Source organism: Sprattus sprattus (assembly GCF_963457725.1).
Source record: "Sprattus sprattus genome assembly, chromosome: 2".
In the NCBI taxonomy this organism is placed as follows: domain Eukaryota; kingdom Metazoa; phylum Chordata; class Actinopteri; order Clupeiformes; family Clupeidae; genus Sprattus; species Sprattus sprattus.
Genome location: NC_137921.1, coordinates 29765043 through 29789716, shown reverse-complemented (window position 1 = coordinate 29789716; position 24674 = coordinate 29765043). Strand labels below are relative to the sequence as shown.

At 42.4% G+C, this 24674-nt stretch overlaps 1 protein-coding gene across 1 annotated transcript; it reads left to right on the top strand.

Moving 5' to 3' along the window:
• Positions 1 to 819: 819 nt before the first annotated feature.
• Positions 820 to 21145, top strand: rgsl1 (regulator of G protein signaling like 1; the record flags this gene model as incomplete). Its single annotated transcript, XM_080859539.1, is given in 23 exon segments — positions 820 to 993; positions 2217 to 2299; positions 5112 to 5218; positions 7878 to 7979; positions 8402 to 8569; positions 9256 to 10241; positions 10660 to 10722; positions 12552 to 12783; positions 13456 to 13563; positions 14483 to 14579; positions 14674 to 14882; positions 15190 to 15307; positions 15682 to 15769; positions 16092 to 16221; positions 16314 to 16473; positions 17356 to 17494; positions 17798 to 17922; positions 18031 to 18188; positions 18808 to 18885; positions 19020 to 19092; positions 20617 to 20655; positions 21026 to 21087; positions 21090 to 21145. Coding segments are annotated over 23 exon segments (3555 nt in total).
• Positions 21146 to 24674: the final 3529 nt, after the last annotated feature.

The window sequence follows — 24674 nt, the reverse complement described above, 5'->3', positions numbered from 1 at the left end:
GATGTTCCTATTTTGTGGTATAAAAGATGATGTAGGGGTTGTTAATCTTTATCATTGTTTATAAACACATCAGAGGTATAACTTTAATCTGGTGTCTGCAGAGCTGTAATACACAAAGCTTACCTTGAGCCTCAGTGTGATTCAGCTTCAAGAAAAGTCTAAACAGATTGGAATTAGCCTACCATAACAAACTACAAAGGCTATATAAAGAGGAGGATTATATTTCAGTAGGGTTTAACCATCCTATCTTACGTCTTGCCTTGAGTTAAAATGACATGCTACATGGCCTGTGGAAAAATCCTCACTGTCTAAACATCAGGGTGTACTAGAGGTGTAACGATTCACCAATACGAATCAGAAACCAGTTTACACAGGCCCCTGAATCGATCTAAATGTACCATGAACTGGTTGATGGCCCAATCAGTCCTACACACCTAAAGTTACATGTCATGTTAAATGAAAGAAACTGATTTTATGAGCTGTGCTGTTTTATGAGAAACTTAAGTTTTTGTTTGGTCCCCCTGACTGATATATATTTATAAATGACATGATTAAGCAGCATGTTACCGCTGTAGCTGCTGGAGGTGGAGCTAGTTTGAATAACTTTATAAGCACAAGGACACCATATAAATCTGATGGGTCGAGAGATGATTAATGGGAGAGGAAAGAAGAAGAAAAAAAAAACTTTTGATACACAAATATGTTTATGGACTTTTTCTCTAATCTTTAATTTTTGGTTAATAATAACTTTAACCTTTGCTGAAATGAAACCATGTGAGAATTTTAGAGGGGAAAATCACATTGCTGAGCACCTGGTCAATGAGATGTTCTGGCGTTCTGTTCTGGCTCGAGGGGCTGCACAGCGACCAGGAACACAACTTCAGAACCAGTTTGTTCAGTGAGGTCCACCGCGACTGGGCATTAAAAAGACTCGCCACTGCATCCCTGCGCACCCTGGTGGACTTAGTGTTCGGGCCGCCTCCGGAGATGAAGGTGGGTGGTGATCCTGGACTAGACTTCTTCTAACACCTTCGAGCGAGGGTGCAGAAAGTCAAAGTCAAAGTGTTTATTGTTGCATGCACCAAATTGCTTCATCACAGCAAAATTCTTAAGACTTGGCCAGCATCCTCATCTACACAGAAGACGTCATACAGATAACAAGTAACATTTACCAAAAGATAACATATAACTCTATAGAAGGTGCACAAGCTAGCCAGGCAGACACGGAGTATCCGGTGCAGGTGCGAGCTAGGGCTATCTTCGGGCCAACTGGAGTAAGCCATGAGAACAAAAAACATTCGCTTTTCTACTATCTGACCAATAACCCTGGTAAACAGACTCATCAGACTCCTCTATGACTAAAAACTGTCATGTAGGCTACTGGAATAGTTAAGCAATCCGTATCACAGATAGCCTATAGGGTGACCATAATTGAGTTTGAGAAAAAGAGGACACTTCGTTGTGGGGGAGGGGGCATGGTAGCATACAGATGACCCCGCCCCCCCGCGACGATGTTTTGCCTTTTTTTCCACATACTAGATGATCCCCCCCCCCCCCGGGCCATCTTTTCCACATGCAGATGCCATGTGCTGTTGTAAACAATGCACATAAATAAATAGTGACTAGTTGCATTGTTTACAACAGCACATGTTTACAACCTCACATGACATCTGCATATGGAAAAGATACTAGTTACTAGTGGAAGCGGCAAGGTGCTCAGTGTTGCCAGATTGGAAATGGCGAAGTATCCTTTCCTTTGGAGGAAAATTATAGTGCATCTGGCAACACTGAGAGGGCGGTCGACCAATGGCAGTTCTCTGTACAGTCAGAGCTTGTGCAACACGGTGGGTCGTAAGGGAGATACCCTTTTTTAAACTTGTAATGGCATAAAAACTAGTTCGTGAAAGACAAACACAAATATCCGACGAGGCAAATTTGGAATCCCTGCAGGACGCATTTTTTAGGTCTCGAAGCCCCTTGCGTGACCCTTGCGCGACTTTTCACGTCTTGCGTGCGTCGGCCCCTTTTTCTAGACTAGCGTCAATTTTTAAGGTCATATTACGCGAGCCTCGCAGCCTGCATTCTATCAACGAATGTTACGAGATGAGGTTACTAAAATATTATGCATGTCTACTCAGTTTTACAGTGCTTCCCAAGTAAAGGTTTGAAAAGAACTTCAAGCTTCAGACTTTAGGGAACCTGTTATCTATCTGCAGAGCAAATGTCAGGCTGTGGAGGATGAGGACTCAGGCCGTGCTCCGGCTCAGGCGCTACTGGGCACCTCACTTCCTGAGCCACTGTAAGGCCCAGCTGGAGCGCCTGGCCCAGTTTTACAGTGCTTCCCAAGTAAAGGTTTGAAAATAACTTCAAGCTTCAGACTTTCTGTTAGGGAACCTGTTATCTATCTGCAGAGCAAATGTCAGGCTCATACAAAAACATTAACGTGAATTAATTGATGCTAATACCTAGCGCGGTCTCTATAGGATTCCCCATATACGTTAGCATTAAGCTAACGTATTTTCTACCACAGTAAAACATGCAATACTATGTGATTGTTTTTAGAAAACGAATGTTACGTGATGAGATTACTAAAATGTAGTCTGCATGTCTGCTCAGTTTAACAGTGCTACCCAAGCAAAGGTTTGAAAAGAACTTCAAGTTTCAGACTTTCTGTTAGGGAAACAGCTTTCTATCTGCCAAGCAAATGGCAGGCTCATGACAACACGCGCAACCTTTGGGAGCATGAACTGCACTGAGTAAATTTTGCGCAACCATTAACCCCAACGCTGAAGCAAGCAGCCGCCTTAAGACTCTTAGCTTAACTATCTGTACATTTCAGCGAATCTAGCTGGTTAATCACAGTTGTCGTAAAGATGAATTGCTAGCAGATGGCCTAGCAGTCAGCCATCAAACCAAAAAGCAGAGATAGGCCGTAAGGTGACCCTCGAAAAGTGCTTTGGAAACCTAACTTCGCTCCTCAGGCTCCGAACTAAGCGAACTTCAGCTCATAAAAAAGAACGAGTCGTGCTGAGCTACCAAAAAAAAGTTCGCCGCTGACTTTCCAGGCGATTGTCGATACGTCTATGTTTTACGCAGAACTAGAGCCTTCACAGCGTAATAAGATTTTGATCACGAGTGGTGGCACGGTTCGACATGTGATCGTTCTACACCAATGAGGTAGCTGCTTTTTGACAACAGACTGGCAAGATGGCGACCACCGTGGTTTGAATTTACGTTACAGATAAAGTATTAGCCGAAGAAGAAGAAATATCGACAGAAAATGTACAACAAAAGATATCTTCGAAACGCAAGATGCGTTACATGCATATATCTTCTGTTAAGCATGAGGAAACACAGAATTTCACCAACGCAAGGTGGAATACCTATCGAAACCTAGGAAACTTCGATCCAAATCAAGCTCTGGCCCCGTCCTACCTGCCATCTGTATAATTTGCAAGAAAGACAGCAAATTCATCGTCGCGAGTGGCAGACGTCAAAAAGAAGCTTTGTCAAAAACACAGACTTTAACAGCAGGTAAGACTGTTTCACCCTCACCCCCAACACACACTAACAGTAGGTAGTCTATGTGAATGCATCCCATCCCCCAAAACACACACACACACACACACACACACACACACACACACACACACACAGATGTTTGGAGAAGTTGAATGACTATCTAGCCTACACTGCTGCACAATCATTGTATTTGTCCAATTCTAATATGAATGCATGTGTGAATTGGCATAATGTGTTGTGCATGTGTCTGGGTGTGAAATTACATTACACCCCTCCCCCCCAGTGTTTTAGGTTTTTGATATTGACTGAATCACAATTTGACTTTAATATGGTAGTTTGTATGTTTATATGGATGTCAAAGCATGCCTGATGTTAATATGACACTGAATACCTGTTCAGAAATGTGGCTCCTCAGCCTGATGGCCTGTCTGGTTAGCACACCGCTTCTGAGTAAGCCCATTCCCACATAACCCCCCCTCTTTCCGCTTCTGTCCCTGTGTGTTGCTGGGCGGTCCCAGTAACCTTACTCCATCTCTAGAGGTGTATCCTGCCTGTGCTGCACATATGTGTGCTTAAGGACTCTTTTTTTGGGTGCACCACCTAGCACTCTTTTTACTATCTAGCCTACACTGTTGTACAATCCCTGTATTTGTCTAATTCTAATATGAATGTATGTGTGAATTGCCGTAATGTCCTGTGTGTGTGTGTGTGTGTGTGTGTGTGTGTGTGAGTGAGAGAGAGTGAAATTACAATCCAATACATAACATTCCCATGCCTATAATACCCCTATAAATTCTTTTTTCTTTTCTTTTGTACAAGGCAAGTTGCAGGAAGCAGCTGAAGTAAAGGATGACCAGAGCATCCTCATTCACATCAAGGACAGAGACTGTGGCTCTGGAGGTGCAGTACCACAAAAGTTGCTACAGAGAATATACAAGGTTTTTGAGTGAGCCTGCCAGAGCAGAGAAAGAACAGCAAGTCATATCTTAATTTTATGAAAACACATACAGTACAATGTGTGTCCTATGATTGAGACAGTTTGTTCTCACAACACGGATCTCACAACGAAAGCTCTCACAACACATATCTTCTTCTATATTTTTTGTAAGGATCGGGTCAAGATTTGATCTGAGCTATAAATTATTCTGCGAAAGGATAATCCGTCAAAGGCTGCTGATCAACCAAGAGGTGCTGAGGATGAGCCAACTAAGGAAGGCATTTATTGACCTTGTGCAGTCAAGTGAAGGTGTTGATGCTTCAACCTACAGGTAATTTCAAGGCAGTTTATTATTTGTCAAATCCAAGGGAATTTGCTCTGCTTGTCATATGCACATACTGTACATGTATTGTTTTGCAATAAGGAGGATGGCAGTGTTCTTGATAGTGTGATGTTTGTTACAGTATGTGCTTCTCTTGGGAATACTTGGTATTATATATCTGTTGCATAGCAAGTAAACTCCACCAATATTATTTTATTCACTCCGAGTTAATTTGTGAAGGTGGCTATTGTATATCAGCCACAACATGAAGCCCCCCTTTGCTGGTACTCATATGACTCTTTTTTTTGTTGTTGATTTGTTGTGTTGCAGACAGGATGTATTGAAGAAGAGACTCAGCCGTGATTTTCCACAGCTAGTGTTCCACATCCTCGCCAAACGCAACACTTCTGAACTGGTCTTTGCTTTTCTGCAGGACTGTGTTGCACAGATTTATGTCATTATAGTTATTGTGCCAATTCAAGTGAGGAACTTGATAGCTGTCCTGACACTGACAGTGAGGACTGAGTGTCCTTAATCTGTTATTCTTTAATTCTGTTTTGTACTGTTTTCATATTTTTCATAAAGATTGTTTATATGGTTGATCAGTGTTGTATTCATTTGTGGAAGAATGAATGAATGAATGACTGAATGAACAAATGGTCATTGTTTAAGTACAATGCTGCCTTTTATTGATACAAGGAAGGAGGTTTATTTGTCACATACATAGAAATACTAACGTAAAGCATGTAGTGACATTTTGTTTGGTGTTAAGGTTTTTGCCTGACCTCAGTGTTTTGAAAAGTCAATGGCCAGTGATGATGCCGTCAGGACACTATCCACAGCTGTGGGGTGTACTACGAAACTCGATTAGAGAGATAGGTATGCAGTACCACGAACGTTGTTCTCTTTTGAGTCGCTACATCACCATGGTATCTTATGCTAGCAAGTAAACCTGGTCGGGAGGAGATTTTGTGCTAAGTAAAACTAAAATCGTGTGAAAACACCGCCTACTGAACAAGCGATCTCACGTGTAAGATTCTGTCATATGTTACAGGGGAAGCTCCACCTATCCAAACCCAGTTTGACAAATATATCACATAGCTGCGGTCGTAGTACCACTTAACTTATAGCCCCAGTTAAGGTTTTAGCAAGCCTCACTCTAGATAGCCCGGCTATCTGTAACGAGATTCGTAGTACACCCCACTGTTTGCTGGGTGTTCACAGTCCATGTTAGATACTGTCAGGCGTATTCTCATGTATTTAAAACTTGATTTAAATGACTTAACATAAACATAACATTATCGGATATTGGCCTCATTGTTCTTCTTGGACGTGGCTAGGTATACACCACTGTTTAGAATCCCTTTGGCCCGATTTTGAGGATGTTCGGCTGTTTTCCTTTTTATCTGTAACGTAAATTCAAACCATGGTGGTCGCCATCTTGCCAGTCTGTTGTCAAATAGCAGCTACCTCATTGGTGTAGAACGATCACATGTCGAACCGTGCCACCACTCGTGATCAAAATCTTATTACGCTGTGAAGGCTCTAGTTCTGCATAAAACATAGACGTATCGACAATCGCCTGGAAAGTCAGCGGCGAACTTTTTTTGGTAGCTCAGCACGACTCGTTCTTTTTTATGAGCTAAAGATTGTGTAGTTCGCCGTCTGCGGAGCGGGATGAAACGATAACAGGGTTCACCATCCGGCCTAAGAGAGCGACTGACTGCTTTCAGCTACTGGCCGCTACTGAAAGATGTGTCATATCAATAACTTAACGTTATGCTTTACTTTTAGGTTACCATCATAGTAGAATTAAAGTAGTCAGCCTAGCCAGCCATTTCTTCCTTATTCTCAACTTTACGACTTTATTATCAACATGTCGCCTTTATGCTCGAGATGTTATTTCAGCTTTATTCTCAAACATTTTACTTTATTCTCGAAATGGTATTTTAACTTTATTCCCGACATTTCGACGCTAGAAACTGGTTTTACAGAACAATATGCAATCAACACAGATTATCACGTCATAGATAATTGACTGTGCGTGCATTTAGAACTCTTCGACGTGTAGTCATATCCAGCCTGCGATTATCCCAATGTAATTTAACTCAGCCTACGTCCGGATCTTGAGTCATGAGAGAGAATACTTTGACAGAGGGTTCAAGCAGCTGTTTCAGTAGGTTACGTTCAGGAAAGCTGAGACAATTGACGTTAACATAAAGGTGTATATGCTTCCATTAAACATATGTTGACAATGCAGTTGGCTTTCTGTTCTACAGTAAACTTGTATTCAGATTAATCATGTGTGCTCATTGCATTGTACTTAAACATCACCCAGCAAGCTGGTTGTACTTGAACTAATTTAGTAGAAGTTTGAAATCCATTCAATAATCTTTCAGGAGAGAAAGATAAAAGAATGTTACCTGAACTATTGAAAGATGACGTTTTTGTGGATTTCTTCAACACCTTCCTCAACCTACCTGTTAGTGGTTTTTTTTCTTCCTATTCTGATATTATAAACCACATCTGTTCATTTCAATCCACCATTTGTCACTAATGTCTTTTTTTTCTAATGAAGGTTTTTGGACAGACTCCTCTCTACCTTCTGCGTGACAATAAGTGGATTCTGTATCCGGCAGTTCAGCACTCCCAAGTATTCTTTCATTCATTCATTATTTCATTCATTCACTCATTCATTGGTAAATGGAAAGGGCTAGGAAAGAATTTAGTTAATTATCTGCTTTAGCAACAGTGGTCATTTCTATGTGTAGCAGGTTGATGGACACGGGTTTCTGCAGTGGTTGGCAACACATCGATTAGCCTTATTTAGGCAAACTGAACTATATCACCACTACTTGCTATGCACAGAGGTCCTGCAGCTTCCATCCTTTCAAACCAAAGGTGCATTGTTAAAGTGTCTTCAACTCAACATAATGATATTATATCTGTTTCTGTCTGTGTAGAATACATTGAATGATACATCTATGTATCAGTAAGTGGATCAAAATCTCGCCAAGTGCCAAATTCCTGGTAGGTGTAAACCTACTTGGCCATGAAAACAATTCTGATTCTGATTCTTCTGGTGTTTGTGAGCAGTGGAGCAGCCATGGCCCAGTGCAGAGCAGTGGCTGCTGAAGAGGTGTGTGGGCAGTGTGAGGGGCTTGCAACGCTTCAGCTCCTTCATTGCAGGCACTCGTGGTAAGGTGGATGGATCCCTGTCAGGGGCTGCATAGAGAGACACACACACACACACACACACACAACCTTGGCCTCTACCCTGTCACTGAAATTGCATTGTGTATGTATGAACCGTGTAAGTTGTCTTAAAGACCTTTTTCTTGATCATCTTTGTTTGAAACAACATAAGAGGTCATAGGACTGAGGAGAATCCATTAAAATGACACTAAATCATCAAGTAATTAATGACAAATGATGTAAGCACCATCTCATCAACCTGTCCCCTTGATATGACTGTGCTGTGGGCATGCGTTTGTGTCACCTCTGTGCCTGTTGTGAGTGCTGGGGATGATGTGACTGTGTGTTTGTGTGTGTGTGTGTGTGTGTGTGTGTGTGTATGTCTCTGTGTGCGTGTGTGTCTCTGTGCCTGTTGGTGAGTGCAGGGGAGGAGTTGGTTCTGTTCAGTGTGAGAGTAAGCCGGTTGCTCAGTCTGCCGAAGCAGGAGCGGGTCTCGGCTCCGAGTGTCCGCTACCGGGCCTTGCTCTCAGTCATCCAGCTCAACCACCTCAAGGAGGGCTCCAGCGTCACGGCCGCCTGCCACATCTCCACAGGTCAGGACATGCGTCACCATATCATGTGACGCCCTGATAGGAGAAATAACTATAACTGTACAGTACTATGTAATCAGTACAGAATAATGATAAGGCATTCCAGCACAGTACAATATAGCATGGAGAAACTGGTCCAGCAAGGTGGTGACAGCACCAAGATCATGGGTTTGACACAAGTTATACTGATGGAAATATTTATCTGTACGTTACTGTAAGTCACATTGGGAAAAAGCTGCTAACTGAAAGACAATATAGTGTAGTATAGTAGGGTATAGTGGAGAATAGTATGATATAGTATAGTGTAGTATGATATAGGTATAGTAGTGTATTATAGTATGGTATAGTGTAGTTTGGTTGGTATAAGTATAGAATAGTGTAGTATGGTATTGTGTAGATGCGTGTATGCTGTGATGTAGTGTAGTTTAGTATAGTATAGTATGGTATGGTATGGTATAAGTATAGTATAGTGTAGTATGATATAGTGCAGATGTGTAGGTATGCTGTGATATAGTGTAGTGTAGTATAGTATGGTATAGTGTAGTATACTATGTTATAGGTCTAGCATTGTGTAGTTTAACCTAATACAGTATAGCTACACAGGAGCGGAAGAGCAGTGTATAATATAATTGTATTTCACAATAAATATAGTTTGTTTTCATTTGTCTTCCTACGGGTTTTGTCCTTAGCCGAGGCATTGGAGATTCTGGCCGGCGATCACCCAGAGGATGGCAAACAGCAGATGCTGTGGAGGATGAGGACTCAGGCCGTGCTCCGGCTCAGGCGCTACTGGGCACCTCACTTCCTGAGCCACTGTAAGGCCCAGCTGGAGCGCCTGGCCCAGGGCAGACCGTTGCTGGAGGAGTACTTCCACTTGGCTTTGTGTGATGGACCTCAGGTGTCCCCAGTCCTGCCCGGAGTGGAGGAAAGTCAACTGGAACGGTCGGCTGTTAGCCCTTCCTCCTACAACTCGAAAAAAAGCAAGAAGCTTCTCTGGAGATGTCAGCTGGGCTCCAAGAAACCTCCTCAAACTACCACTGGAGGTGAAGGACAGGAGGACACTCTAGGTGTCTGTCAGTGGCTTCCTTTGGAGGGTAAAGGAAGCCTGGATGGGTGCACCAGTATTGCACACAACAAAGACAGCGACCTGATCCCCACCGCCATGCAGCCTGATGGCGTGGGCACTGCAGGAGGCTTCCAGCTGTCCATCCAGGCTTCCCGCGCTGGCAAAGACCAGGTGCTGCCCGACGTGGACGTTCCCCACGTCTGCATGGCCACCCCTGCCCTCCACGTGCCCGTCAATGTGGACGTACCCGCGCCACCTGCCAGTGCCCGTCGCTACGCCCACGTGGGTCCGGCCATGTCTGCGGACGGCATGGCTGGGGGCCCCTACAGGGTGTTCCTGGAGCACAGGGCACAGGAGGCGGCGCTACTTCACCTGGCTCTGTGGCAGGAGCTGGACGTGCTCCTCCACCTCCTGCTGAAGATGCAGGGCGAGGACTCGCTGAACGTGCAGAAACAGGCGCTGGCCAGGAGGGTCGCGGACACGTTTCTGAGTGGAGAGGCGGAGAGGATGCTGTCGATAGAGAGCAGCACCTGTGCCCGGTTGCGCGAGCTCCTGCCGTCCGGGGAAGCTGTGCCATGGATTTATGCAGCGCAACACGACATCTGTAAGGTGATGTTAACGTCAAAATCATGTTCTAGTCACTACAGAGATTAATCAAAACAATTGCAGTTGTAGGTGATGTTAGCAGTTCTTGCTAGCCTCCATCAGATCTAATCTCCATAGGGGTTCACCTTGCCCCCTCAATGTACAGTTCACACACAAAGTAATTTGCTGGCAATAACGTAGATCTTCCCATCTGGTTAATTAAATTGGACTGGAAATTTTAGATGCTGATTACACAGCCCAAAAGAGTCTCACAGTATATGATTTTTCATTTTAGCTGACAGAGTTGTTTAATTCATTTCATGAGAATACACTTAGAGTTTATGTAAGCAATATCTAAATCAGCTGTGAGGGTATTTTTATGATCGTGCCCTCTAATGAAGTGGAATGTGATTGAAATCTAATGTAAAAAAAACATTCACAGGTTCTCAGCATCTCCTATGACTCATTTTTGGATGAAGAGGATCAACATTTCAGCTCTCATCTTGTGAGTGTTTGATATGAAGTACCATGTTTCTAGAGTAACAAGTTGGTCTTGTTATGTATATATATACAGCCGCGGAAAAAATTAAGAGACCACTTCAAAATTATCAGTTTATCTGGTTTTACTATTTATTGGTATGTGTTAAAGTAAAATGTACATTTTAGTTTTATTCTATAACCTACTGGCAACATTCCTACCAAATTTCAAATAAAAATATTGTCATTTAGATCATTTATTTGCAGAAAAATGACAATTGGTCAAAATAGCAAAAATGATGCAGTGTCTTCAGATCTCGAATAATGCAAAGAAAACAAGCTCATATTCATTTTTAAACTACACAATACTAATGCTTACACTTAGGAAGAGTTCAGAAATCAATATTTGGTGGAATAACCTTGATTTAAAATCACAACTTTCATGTGTCTTGGCATGCTCTCCACCAGTCTTTCACATTGCCGTTGGGTGACTTTATGCTACTCCTGGCGCAAGAATTCAAGCAGCTCGGCTTCTTTTCATGGCTTGTGACCATCCATCTTCCTCTTGATCACATTTCAGAGGTTTTTTATGGGATTCAGGTCTCAAAATTGGGCTGGCCATGACAGGGTCCTGATCTGGTGGTACTCCATCCACACCTTTACTGGCCTGGCTGTGTGGCATGGAGCATTGCCCTGCTGGAAAAAACACTTCTCAGAGTTGTGGAACATTGTTAGAGCAAAAGGAAGCAAGTTTTTCCTCCGGGACAACGTTGTACTTTGCCTGGCTGAGGTTTGTAAAAGACCATAAGGATTGAAAAAGCGGACTGGAGGTTCTTCTAAGTTCGTCTTCTCTGATGAGTCCGATTTCACAGTAGGTGCAAGACTCTCTGGCTTGTAGGCCTCTCCAGGTCTCCGTCTAACCATCAGACGACCATGTGTTGGGCAAAGCTGAAAATTGGACTCATCAGAGAAGACGAACTAGAAGACCCTCCAGTCCGCTTTTTTCAATCCTTATGGTCTTTTACAAACCTCAGCCAGGCAAAGTACAACGTTGTCCCGGAAGAAAAACTTGCTTCCTTTAGCTCTGACAATGTTCCCCAACTCTGAGAAATGTTTTTTCCAGCAGGGCAATGCTCCATGCCACACAGCCAGGCCAGTAAAGGTGTGGATGGAGTACCACCAGATCAGGACCCTGTCATGGCCAGCCCAATTTCGAAACCTGAATCCCATAAAAAAAACTCTGAAATGTGATCAAGAGGAAGATGGATGGTCACAAGCCATGAAAAGAAGCCGAGCTGCTTGAATTCTTGCGCCAGGAGTAGCATAAAGTCACCCAACGGCAATGTGAAAGACTGGTGGAGAGCATGCCAAGACACATGAAAGTTGTGATTTTAAATCAAGATTATTCCACCACATATTGATTTCTGAACTCTTCCTAAGTGTAAGCATTAGTATTGTGTAGTTTAAAAATGAATATGAGCTTGTTTTCTTTGCATTATTCGAGATCTGAAGACACTGCTTTTTTTTTGCTATTTTGACCAATTGTCATTTTTCTGCAAATAAATGATCTAAATGACAATATTTTTATTTGAAATTTGGTAGGAATGTTGCCAGTAGGGTATAGAATAAAACAAAAATGTACATTTTACTTTAACACATACCAATAAATAGTAAAACCAGAGAAACTGATAATTTTGAAGTGGTCTCTTAATTTTTTCCGCGGCTGTATATATATACTCACCCATGGTTGTTATAGTGATGTATGGAGGCAGACTGTTACCATGTTGACATGCGTGCGTGTAGGTGGAATGCGTCCCATTGTGTAATCCAGTTTATGCTGATCATGTCCATGTCTAGTTTGGCAGAATGGAGTCAGCACGTGTGACCAGAATGCAGACAGTGCCCCCTAGTGGACAGAATACAGCAGAGCAGCAAATCAGGCGCATGACTGAGGCCCTGGCTCTCTCCCATGGTTGCTGTGGGTATGCAGACACAGAGCTCCTCTCAGATGAAACCTGGGTGCTTCTGGCATTGGAGGACGTGGCCAGAGGAGGGTCTATTCACCTGCAGCCAGGGGGACCAGTGGAGGGTAAGTTTGCTCGTAAGTTTGGGGGTAAAATGTGTCCGCTTGATGAAACTTGCTAGTTTTAAACTACCGCTGCATTATTTTTCAGTAGCACCACTGCTAGTTTTGTTACAGTGTAGTAAGCAGCTCCTTAATTCAAATAGCGTTGCACAGAATGATATTTTCACAATGGACATCACCACTTATGTCTGATGACATCGGAAGCATCCAGAAGGTGCCAGCTACAGAGAATGGGTGCCAGCCCGAGTAGAATACACAGGGTATAAAATTAACTTTTAGGCCTACCTGCCATTGGCATGTAAGGTGTAAAATTTACCAGCCAAAATATTTTTTTAATATAATTTCAATCCATCAATCAATCAATCAATTTGTTTATTTGATCAAGAGGGACAGTGTACATTCATTAACATTAAAATGAAAATGCATTTCACCAAACATATCTAAAAATAGGGCCCAGGTTGATCCCAAAGTTTCCCTTTAAATCACAGAGCACCAACTCAACATAGTTTCAACCTTGTTTGTTAATGTCCCTCTAAAGCTAACACATTTCAGCCAAGAGATATTTATTATTCAGACAGCAAAAGTATCCAAAGGAAATCGTTTGATTCCACTGTCCGTCAATAGTGGGCCTGCATTAAAAATAGAAAATTATATCAAATCTTTTCTGTTACACAGATGTGTATGATATGCCATTTGAGCAGCTAGCCCTGAAGTTCCCTAAAGTGGCAGTAGAGAGGTTAAGTGCCAATTACCATCTCTACTGTAAGGAAAGGCCACCATCAGGTAAGAACAAGCTCTCCGAGATAAACAACCTTGACACCTTGAGCTGCAGAATTATCTAGTTATTACTTTAACAAGCTATGATGAGTAGTGTTAGGCCCATGTGTGTTTTGCTTTTGTATTTCACAATCAAATAACAAATAATGAAATCCATTACTTTTCAAAATCATACACAACATCCTTTTTTACACGTATAGTAATGTATACATATGTTACACGTATAGTTATGTATACATATGTTGCACATATAGTAATGTATACATATGTTACACATATAGTAATGTATACATATGTTACACGTAAAGTAATGTATACATACGTTACACGTATAGTAATGTATAAATATGTTACACATATAATAATGTATACATATGTTACACGTATAGTAATGTATACATATGTTACACGTTTAGTAATGTATACATATGTTACACGTATAATAATGTATATATAAAGCTGACTTAGACTGTTGAAGAGGTGTTATACTGGTGATCCCTGGGACTTAAGTTGTCTTTTTATGAATGAGAAATGTGCTGTTATGCTTCAGTGGAGAACCTCATTGTCATTTCTGATCCCAACGTGTTTTGCTGTGAACAGAAGACGGGCACACAGGCAACTGAAGCGATGTACTTGCTATAGAAGCAAAACAAAATCTCTAGTTGCAAACTTTCCGCTGCATTCAGTAAACCCAACACCCTAAACAAAAACAAGATGAGATTTTGTCAACGTCTCAGTTTGACCACGTTCTAGATGTTACAACAAAAACACACCATTCTCTGCTTGACGTGACTGTGAAGTAATAAACGAGGGAAGCACAGGATAACTTATGATGATGTAATGTAAGGCATTCCCCTTATATCAGTGAGTCCATGTGCACTTCATCAAAATGAGCAGGAAGAGAATCTTTTCTATTTCAACCTAGATAGACCCACCTCCAGAAATGTGTCGTCTGCCAACTCAACCAGAAAGGATTTGAAGAAGGAAAACAGTTTCTACCACACGCCATCTATGAGGCCAAGGTTTAAGCATCCCTAACTTGGGTGATTAATTTCCTAATTTAATTTGTTCACCCCCCCATCAGAGATGATCATTTCGTTCTACTTTTGCTCTTAGAACCTACGGAGACCTGTTCAGGAACCCCACGCACCTCGATTACTTCAAACGCTACCTGCGTTACCATAGCGCCCAAGGTGCTCTGCTCTTCATCCAGGAAGTGGAACACCTGCGCTCCATCGACCCCTCCCAAAATAAAAAGGCCGTCAAACTCCAGAGACGGAAAATCCATGCCATCGTGGAGAAGTATTTTCGGCGGGAAGATGCCAGTACTGTCTTTACTTTTTTTTAGCTCGCTAGTTAACGCTAGTTAACTTTAAATGTTGTTATTATGTACAGTTTTTTTTTTTTTACATTGTAGATTAATACCGAAGACTACGAAAGAACACATATGGAATTATGTACTAAACAAAACAAGTGTTATCTACAATGTAGAACATAATAAAAGTAAAGAAAACTTTTGACTGGTACTGTATGGAACAATGTCTACTTTAATTACAGTTCATTCTACACCATAGAGTCTGTAGGCTATTATAGATTTGACTATAAGACTAATGTGACGACCATTCTTTGCAGTGGATTACTTGCAGTGCAATGCAGACATAATTAACAAGGTGGTCACCATGAGACCAGTGGTCTGTGAAATCCTGTACACCATCCAAGATGTGGTCAACAAGTCCCTAGAGGCTAAATGGTAATCTATCAGCTCAAAAGTAAAGCAGTTTACCTCAAGAAGAGTTTATCCACCCAAACCTTATATTAAATGTCTAACAGTATTTAATAAATACTTAATTAATGAGTTACTTACATGTACTTTTTACATCAACTTCTGTAATTACAAGACAATACTTATTTCAATAACATGGTCTAATATATACTTGAGGAGAGTATAGTTACCTGTTACGTACAGCCCATAAGATGCCTGTAGTAGGGACACTTACTGTGCAGTGGAACTGTCTGTCTGGACTAAAAGAAGTAAAAAAAAGACAAATAATGACTGTTAACTCAGGGTACTGCTTTGTGTGATATTGAATTTGTCTGTATAATGTTTTGTTTCCGTGGCGACAGGTTTAAGGAGTACCAGGACATCTTCCCCGTCTGTCCCACTGTTGTCCCGGACACCGTTGCCAGAGAAGTCAAAATCAAAAGCAAACTGGTGAAGCACTGAGTGTCCCAGCTTTTTTTTTTTTTTTTTCAAGATGGCCAGATAAGATCAGAAGAAATTGAGAAATTGCCAGGGAATATTTCTACCATAGTCATTGTGAATGTTGCAGATACCTGGCTTAGACTAACCGTTAAAGTTACACTTAGATTGCAAGAACAAAAGTTTATATATTTAATTATATTTGTGGTAGCGCGACTCATTTATACGAATGGGGTGATGTTTGGTTTTTTACACTCTCCCCTTCTCTCCGTCTCCGTCTCACTCTCTCTGTCTTTGTCTTTGGTCCCCTCCTTCCATGCCCCCCTCCCCACAGAAAAACGTCTGGAGCATTCTGAATCGCTTCATTAAGGGTGTGTGTAAGTTCAACGCTGGCATGTTAAACAGTACCACCCGTGGTGAGTTTGAGCAGTTCCTGCGGCAGAGCTACCCAGCCTTCTCTGAATGTAAGTACCCAGGCTGCTGTGGAGGTAGAGACAACATTGGCATAAGGTGGCACAGTAGAGAGTGGATAAACTGATCAGTGGAACTCTTACAGCAATGGAGGCGAGCCCAAGTCCTTCATCACATGACATGTCAAACACACACTTGTCGAGAGAGGAGGACACCGCCCCCCTGAAAACTCGCCTCATCAACTGCAAGCCCATAATCGTGGAATTCCTGGTGAATGACCTCTCCTTCTACCTGGAGTGTGAGAGGTGAGACTACACAATATGCTGAAATGAGACTCATCTTATCTACAAGACTGATATGGTAAATAAGCAGGATTCTTCCTAAAGTTTGGTGCCATGGAAACCATTGTCATGGTAAAAAAAAAAAAAAAAAGCATCAGCTTGCTACCAGACTCTAGCCTGGGTGCCATCCGTTTGTACGCGTTCCACTGATCTCGCTGAACAAACGTTTGTTCAGCGAGAAGGAAGCAATCAGTGGAACACGTACAAACGGATGGCACCCAGGCTAACTAGACTCACCTACAGAATACTTTTGGAAAGCCAGAACAAGAGCCACTCCTGGAGGTAGTTTCTTCAGTGTAAGGAGCCCTCGGCTAACATGGCCACTCCACCGTTTGCTACCAGCAAATGCACCTACCGTGTATTTCCATCTCCTTCTTCCGTTGCCTGCAGAGCTCAAATAGCATCCTCATGGACCCTTCCCATCCTGCCCAACATCTGTTCATGTTACTCCCGTCAGGGAAAAGTTTCAGATCGACAAAGGCACGCACCTCCAGGGTGGCAAAGAGCTTCTATCCTGATGCAATAAGGCTTCTCAACAGCTCACCCCCTTCATCTCCCCCCGGCCCAGCCCCCCATGGACTGCCCCCTAACACTCTACCCTGCAACTATTTATGCACCTCAATATATAGATATATTGCTTTTTTTTATTTACTCAAAGATATTTATTAATCTATTTATTAATTGTTATTTATTATTATTTAGCTGTGGAAGATAATGTTCACAGCATCCTAAGTTTTTTAGTTGTCTGTTGCTGCCTATACTGTCTCGTTGTCTTTGTGACAATGACAATAAAGTACTTTGAACTTGAACTTTGAAATTTGAATACGTGTCTCACCTGTGTGTCAGGTTCAGGAGCCTGGCAGACTCTGGAATGGCTATGGCTTCTGCTGGCTTGTACGGGGAAAATGACTATGCCATGCTTCATCAGAAGGCTGACATGATCATCAAACTCTTCCTCAAGTCGGAGTTCTCACCTAAACTCAGGGTACGTGTCCATAAACTAGTCACTCAGTCTGTCTGAAGACCTTCCCCCTGCTTCATCTGGTGAGAGGACCTCAATCCCAGTCCCCTCAACCCCACTTTGGAATCCTTGTAAAGTGCTCTGCTTGGTATGACCAGGAGAGGTCACTAATGGATAAGCTTGTTCTTGGATTGATTGCAATTCGGTGATTTTATAAGATTTTTTAATTCCTAATCCTCCAAGCCATAATCAGACCAACACCAAGCACTCAAACTTATTGGTCAGTTTTGCCTGACTGCTGTGAGTGACTGTGCCATCTCTCTACAGGTAAACATCTCAGAGGCCCAAAGAGACAGCATCCTTCATCTCTTTAACTCCGGCAGGGTGGACCGCACCCTCTTCTACACGGCCATCGTCACTGTCTTCCCCGTCTTGATGATCTGCTGGAAGAAGTAACTTGTCTCCTTATTAAGTCTGTCCTCAATGATATCTTAGGCTGTAATGAAATGGGATGGATTGTTATTTTTTAACCCTCCCCACCCTCCACCCCACCCCTGTAGGTATTGCATATTTCGGGTGATGATGACACTGTTTGGACAGAAAGTAGTGAAGAGGCCGAAAAAGGAGGAGGAGAAGGTCAAGACTGCTGAGAACACGGATTCCATGGATATAAAGAATAACTGGTACAAAGCGGTCAAGACCATCATATCCCTGACTGGTGAGTGTGGGCCAGCCCACAGAGTGAGTTTCATACATACGGCAGTGGCTTCAGTCCTATTGCAGCCCGCAGAGTGAGTTTCATACATACGGCAGTGGCTTCAGTCCTATTGCAGCCCTCAGAGTGAGTTTCATACATACGGCAGTGGCTTCAGTCCTATTGCAGCCCGCAGAGTGAGTTTCATACATACGGCAGTGGCTTCAGTCCTATTGCAGCCCGCAGAGTGAGTTTCATACATACGGCAGTGGCTTCAGTCCTATTGCAGCCCGCAGAGTGAGTTTCATACATACGGCAGTGGCTTCAGTCCTAGTGGGGCAGGCCACAGAGTGAGTTTCATACATACGGCAATGGCTTGAGTCCTACTGCAGGCCACAGAGTGAGCTTCATACAAAGAGCAATGGCTGCAGTCATAGTGCAGCCCACACAGTGAGCTTCATACATACGGCAATGGCTCCAGTCTTACTGCAGCCCACAAAGTGAGTTTCATACATAGGGCAGTGTCTTCAGTCCTATTGCAGCCCACAGAGTGAGCTTCATACATACGACAATGGCTTCAGTCCTAGTGCAGATTATCAAACGGCATCTTTTATTTTTTGGTGTGTATGGTTGTGTGTTTCAGATGAACATACCATTGTGCGCTTCTCTGTTCAGCGTGGCCTCAAACTGATCGTCCCACAGGGCAGGGCTGACATTAAAGGTAAACTGTTCGCTGCCCACCGCACTTTAAGAAGCACCGACGGTCATCTGAAGAGAATTATTTGTTATTCTTCACTGTTTGTGTATGTGCACTGTGGCGGCACTAACTCCTCTCTGCTTCTATCTTTCGGGCAGAGTGCCCAGGCAATGACTCCTTGACCAAGTTCTCCACCGGACCCAGAGGCATGCCGCCGTTTGCAGCGCCAGAGTACGTATAGTACAACCAAGAATCTCACACACTCTCACACTCTCTCTCAGACACACACACACACACACACACACACATACACACACACACACATACACACACACTCTCAAACACACACACACACTCTCAAACTCACACACACTCTCAAACTCACACACACTCTCAAACTCACACACACACACACACACACACATTCTCATCCATCACCACACCAGGTCCAGGCGTGCTGGAGGATCCAGCCTTGGGCTTTTTTTCCAAACACACACTTGTTTCAAAACACACACAAGGATGCACACAGAACATCAACAGTCAGCATATGAAAATGTGAAAACAAATGTAAATATTCAAGCATGGCAATACATGGGAAAAACTGGATTAGACTAGATTAAGCTCTTGCATGCTTCATAGAAGGCAAGTGTACAGAATGCAGCTGTGCATTTTTAAAGAGACAGTTTCGAAAGAACAGTTTTAAAAGAGACAGTTGGAAATCTGTCAACTTCAGGGATTGTGTTAGATTTTAGTGTTGGGCAGGATGAACAAGGATGTTCTCTTAAAAAGATGTACTCTTAAAAAGATGTACTCTTAAAGATGTTTTAGGTTATTCTGTGATATTCTATGACTGTTAGTGTTTATTTAAACACAGACATATTGTATGTCTGATGTACCTCTGAAATACCTTTCCCCTACCCTCTTACCCTTGAGCTATCATCCTCTCCAAGGCTTCATTCTCTAATGCAGTTTGTATTTTTTAATTACCAGGATCAGTTCATGACAGTTTAAAATAGTTACTCGGTCCTGTCCACTTGAAATATTTCAACTATTTAAATATTCATGAACTTTTTCTTCTGGAATGTTTCTAGTGGATTGAAAATTGCATTGGGATCAATAACCTAATGATTTCATGCTTTGTAGATGAAGTCGAGCATTTCAAATCAGCACCACAGAGTCAATGAAAACATTAGTCTAAGTCGCATAGCTCTCATAGAATACAATTTGAGGATAGTGCTTTACTTAAAATATTAATTAAATATGTCATTCAAAATGCTAGATGAACAAATGTGTTTGTGTTATAATTTTAGAAATCATAGCTTTGCCATTTTAAAAAGTCTGTTCTCATGTATTGTGCATGATTGTGTGAATATGGATGTATGTGAGACTGGCAGGCTTTTTCACACTGAAATAGTTTCTCACTCTCAGTCTCCCTATTTTCTTCTCCATCTTCTTCCATCACTCGCTCCCTTGGGCTAGTTCCACACACGCAGAGGTTCAGGTGTTTTTGTTCAGAAAGTTTTTTTTAAATGTGCTCAAGGTGTGGGTTTGGTGTAGCACATGCATAATCATGATCTCTTTCTCTCTTTCTGGTCCCTCTCTCTTTCTGGTCCCTCTCTCTTTCTCTCTCTCTGTCTTTCTCTCTCTGTCTTTCTCTCTCTGTCTTTCTCTTGCTCCACCACCCTCCCCCCTCTGTCTTTCTCTAAATTCTTCCCCTCTTTCTCTTTCTCTCTTTTCTCTCTCTCCCATCACCAGTTCCCTTGGGCTGAAGCCCCATCCTCAGAAGCAGCCTAGGTGAGCTCCTCCTGCAGTATTCACACGGGAGGCTGGCACATTCCTCCCTGTGCACTGTCAGGCGCCTTGGTGAAGGTGGCAAACACGCTAAAACAGTCTAATGAGCACACACACACACACTCGCACCGGCATATTTACACCATCTCTCTGTGGAGATGTGCTAATGATGAGAGCCCGTTTGTGCGTAAAAAGTAACACTTGTACGCAACACAATTTTTTTTTTGCACAGCTTTGGCTTTACTTTGCTCGATAGCGGGCACGGGGCGCCACGGTAAGGAGAAAGAATTCAAATTGTCTTTGCTGCGAGCGAGCCGAGTTTTTTTTCTGAAGGTTCTTGTGTTTTTTTCTCCCCTCTTTCTCCTGTATCCAGTAATACCCACTTCCTGCATCCAGAGGGCACCCCTACATCAGGAGTACACTTGCCGTCTGCTGCTGAGGCGGTCTAGGCCAAGAGACGGCTACTATCATTTCAAATAAGCGCGTGGAATAAAAGTAATTTGCAGCATTCATGTAGATGTTAATTGATTCTTGTGCATCAGCTATTTGAGAGTGATTATGGAGTGGTTTCGTGTTGTATAGGTACAATATGCAAGGTCCAAGTTTTTTTTCTCATGGGATGGTACCAAAAGTAGGGTCCATTGATGCTTTCTGTGCCTTGTAGAAGCAGCCCATTGTGCAAGCGTTAAACCTTAGAGAAATGACGCTTCTCATTACTGGTCAGTTTGCTTCCCCCAATAGGTGCGGTAATGAGCTCATTTATGCGCTTACATGTCATAAAAAGGCTCACATCTGGGTGTTAATTAGGGCCGTGTCAAAAGACATGCTCAGCACAATAAAAAAAAACCTTGTAGAATTAGTATGCGGAACAATGCTTTACATATCAGACAATTAATCTACGCTGCAATTTGAATTAAAAAGTTTTCAAACATGGAAATAAGTAGGACAGGCCAGTGGAGAAATCATTATTGTATGTGGTCTGGTTCTTAGTAAAATGACGCCTTTGTTACCATCGAGAAAGCAATTAAAACGGATGGAGGAATGGAGAATGCTTCTATTCTCCAAGAAATCTGTCTGGCTCACAATACTCATGGAGAGATGGAGGGAGGAGAGAGAGAGAGAGAGCAGAAGAGGAGGAAGAAAAGAAAAACTAGTCCATGCCTCCCGATTTGAAGCGACTGCCCAGTGTGATTTGTATTGTGCCTCGCAGTGAATGGTTCCGTGAAAAGAGGAAATGGTCCTCTTTTTAAAAAAAAGGAAAGATAGAAAAAAGTGAAAGAGGAGCGTGGCGCTAATTCCCTGCGACGGAAATCCTGTTTATCCTTGTTATTGTTCGGGAGAAGATGAGTACATCTGATACCTTGTCAGAGTTATTAAAAATGACGCTCTGCACAGTGTGAAGCCGTAGGCTGCCTTAGGCCCCGTTTGTTTCATCATACGTTGTGACGTTAGTCTTTTCAGGCTGTGCCGCTCTCCTCCGTGTCACTCCGCGCAAGCTGCTGATTTCACACAGTTTCAAGAGAAGCCGTGCATTTAAACTGCATTAAAAGACTTTTTCTGACGAAGACATACAAATGCTGATATCAAGTTGCACAGAAGGTGGTCCAAAATGCGCCCTTGATATGAATCTGATAAGAAATACATTTTGAATAATTGTTCAGAAAGTGTAAAGGATATTACTGAACTTAAAATTAATTGTGGAATCATTTGGAATAGGGATTACTGATCATTCTTTTAAAACAGGCCCACACGTTTGACCCATTTTGGAGGCCCCAGCGTATGATATTATATCAGAGCGAAGTCTAGTTGGAAACAAAATATGGCATTGAATTTAAAATAAACTTACAAGACACTGGGGAGAATACTAAGCTCTTCATGTGACTTGCCAAGTATTTTCTTCAGTCCTAATGAGGACTCCCTGTCTAATTAAGCATGACATAGCATAAATGTATGGGGCGCGGACTGGATCACTACCCCAGCCTTGTGGCTCGCTGCACTGGGGGCCAATGCCCCAGTGTTAAGAGATCTGGCCTGAGTCGACCACGCAAGCGCCCCCTCCACACATCAGCTAAATGTCAAGTCCACAGCCTTACTACGGAGAGGCACCCCACGGGCAACAGACAACCATTAATTTCTCTAAAATGAGCTCTTTTAATTAAACAAACGGGCTGAAAAATGAAGAGAGAGAGGGAGGGCGAAAAAGGGAGAGAGAGTGACAGAATTCCCGAGTGGCAAGGAGTTCATTAATATTTACGGACCCTGAGGGTTTGTAGTCCCAATTCTCTGCTCTGTCCTCTTGCACTGTAGGGAACTCAAGCCTTGCGTAGCTCCATAGAGGGCGTGAGCACGCTCTTCACACAAACACTGTTTACGTCAAAGGCCTTCAGCTGTTACAGCTTTTAGTGTAAAAATCTCTGAAGAAAAGTCTGGCACTTGGTGGAAATGCAGCGCATACTGGACTGTTGGGTAGCTCCAATGCACCTACTAATATACTGACTGTTGGGTAGCTCCAATGCACCTAATAATATACCGCCATATTGGTTTCAGTGTCATTTATGTACAGAGCCCCATAAACAGTGTGCTTTGTGTATAGAGCCCGGGGCCTATTTGTTGGTTACAGAGACTAGTTTTGAGCGTTTCCTATACACACTAACAAGAAGTAAGTCAGTTTGCCATGTTAAGAAATTCTAAACATTAGAACAGTTCTGACGTGACTATCTGGGACTGATAGGTGACAAACTATACCTCACAAATCACATGCTTTTCCCAATCTAAAATTAATCTTGATTAAATCACTTTTGTCGTAGGCAAACGTTTGAAATAATTCATACGTGATGCCTTTACTGTGTAACTCCAAATGTTTAAATGATTAGTTGGACACATCACAGATGATGCACGGATCGTTAATTTATAGGAGGCTTTAGGGGCATGTCCTGCCACAACAGACTACTTGGATCAGCATTAACAGTGGCACTGTGCTAAAGCTATCAAGTGGACACTAAGTGGATACCTTGGTGTAACAACCGCCTTCAAATAGATCCTTCCACAATATTTTTTGCACTGATTATTTTAACAGACATAATTGAAACACAAAATAATATTTATAATATAATATTTGTGGTTACTTGCTTAAATCTACAGTATGCGGAAGGTTCCAAACTGATACTGACAAAATCACATCATCTCTCATTTTATCAGTCACTTTTGTGTGTGCTGATGACTGTAGTGTGCTGTGTGTGCTGATGACTGTAGTGTGCTGTGTGTGTTGATGACTGTAGGGTGCTGTGTGTGTTGATGACTGTAGTGTGCTGTGTGTGTTGATGACTGTAGGGTGCTGTGTGTGTTGATGACTGTAGTGTGCTGTGTGTGTTGATGGCTGTAGTGTGCTGTGTGTGTTGATGACTGTAGTGTGCTGTGTGAGCTAAGGTCTTGTCTGCGAATGGGTACATTTCGCATGTGCGAGAGTCGCCATTCGCTTGGCACAATTCGCTTCACGCGAGAGTCGCCACTTTGTGAATGAAGCGCGCTTCACTTAGGACGCGAACTACAAACAAATAGCTACACGTAACCTATAAACGTTGTTGAGACTTTTATTAAAGATAACAATAACAAAACAGAGACAAATAGCCACACGGTCAAGCAATGTAATTTATTACGTTCTACGAATCCAACTGATACAAACATTTAGTCTACTGTTCGGGTAGTAATCTACAGCAACTCTTGACTTCTATTGAAAGAGATTTTGAAATCCTCAAAACCTGGTTTGATGTTAATAGATTGTCACTCAATAGAAAAATAAAAAACTAATTCATGGTCTTTGGAAATCGAAAAAGGAAATAGGTAAGGACATTCAATTAAAAATAAGTGATGCTGAACGAGTGACCGAGATAACATTTCTAGGAGTGGTCATTGACCATAAATTAACATGGAAACCACATGTTTATTATATCAAAGGAAAGATCTCTAAGATGATAGCAATTTTGTACAAATCAAGAAGCATGTTAAACTATAAGGCCTTACAT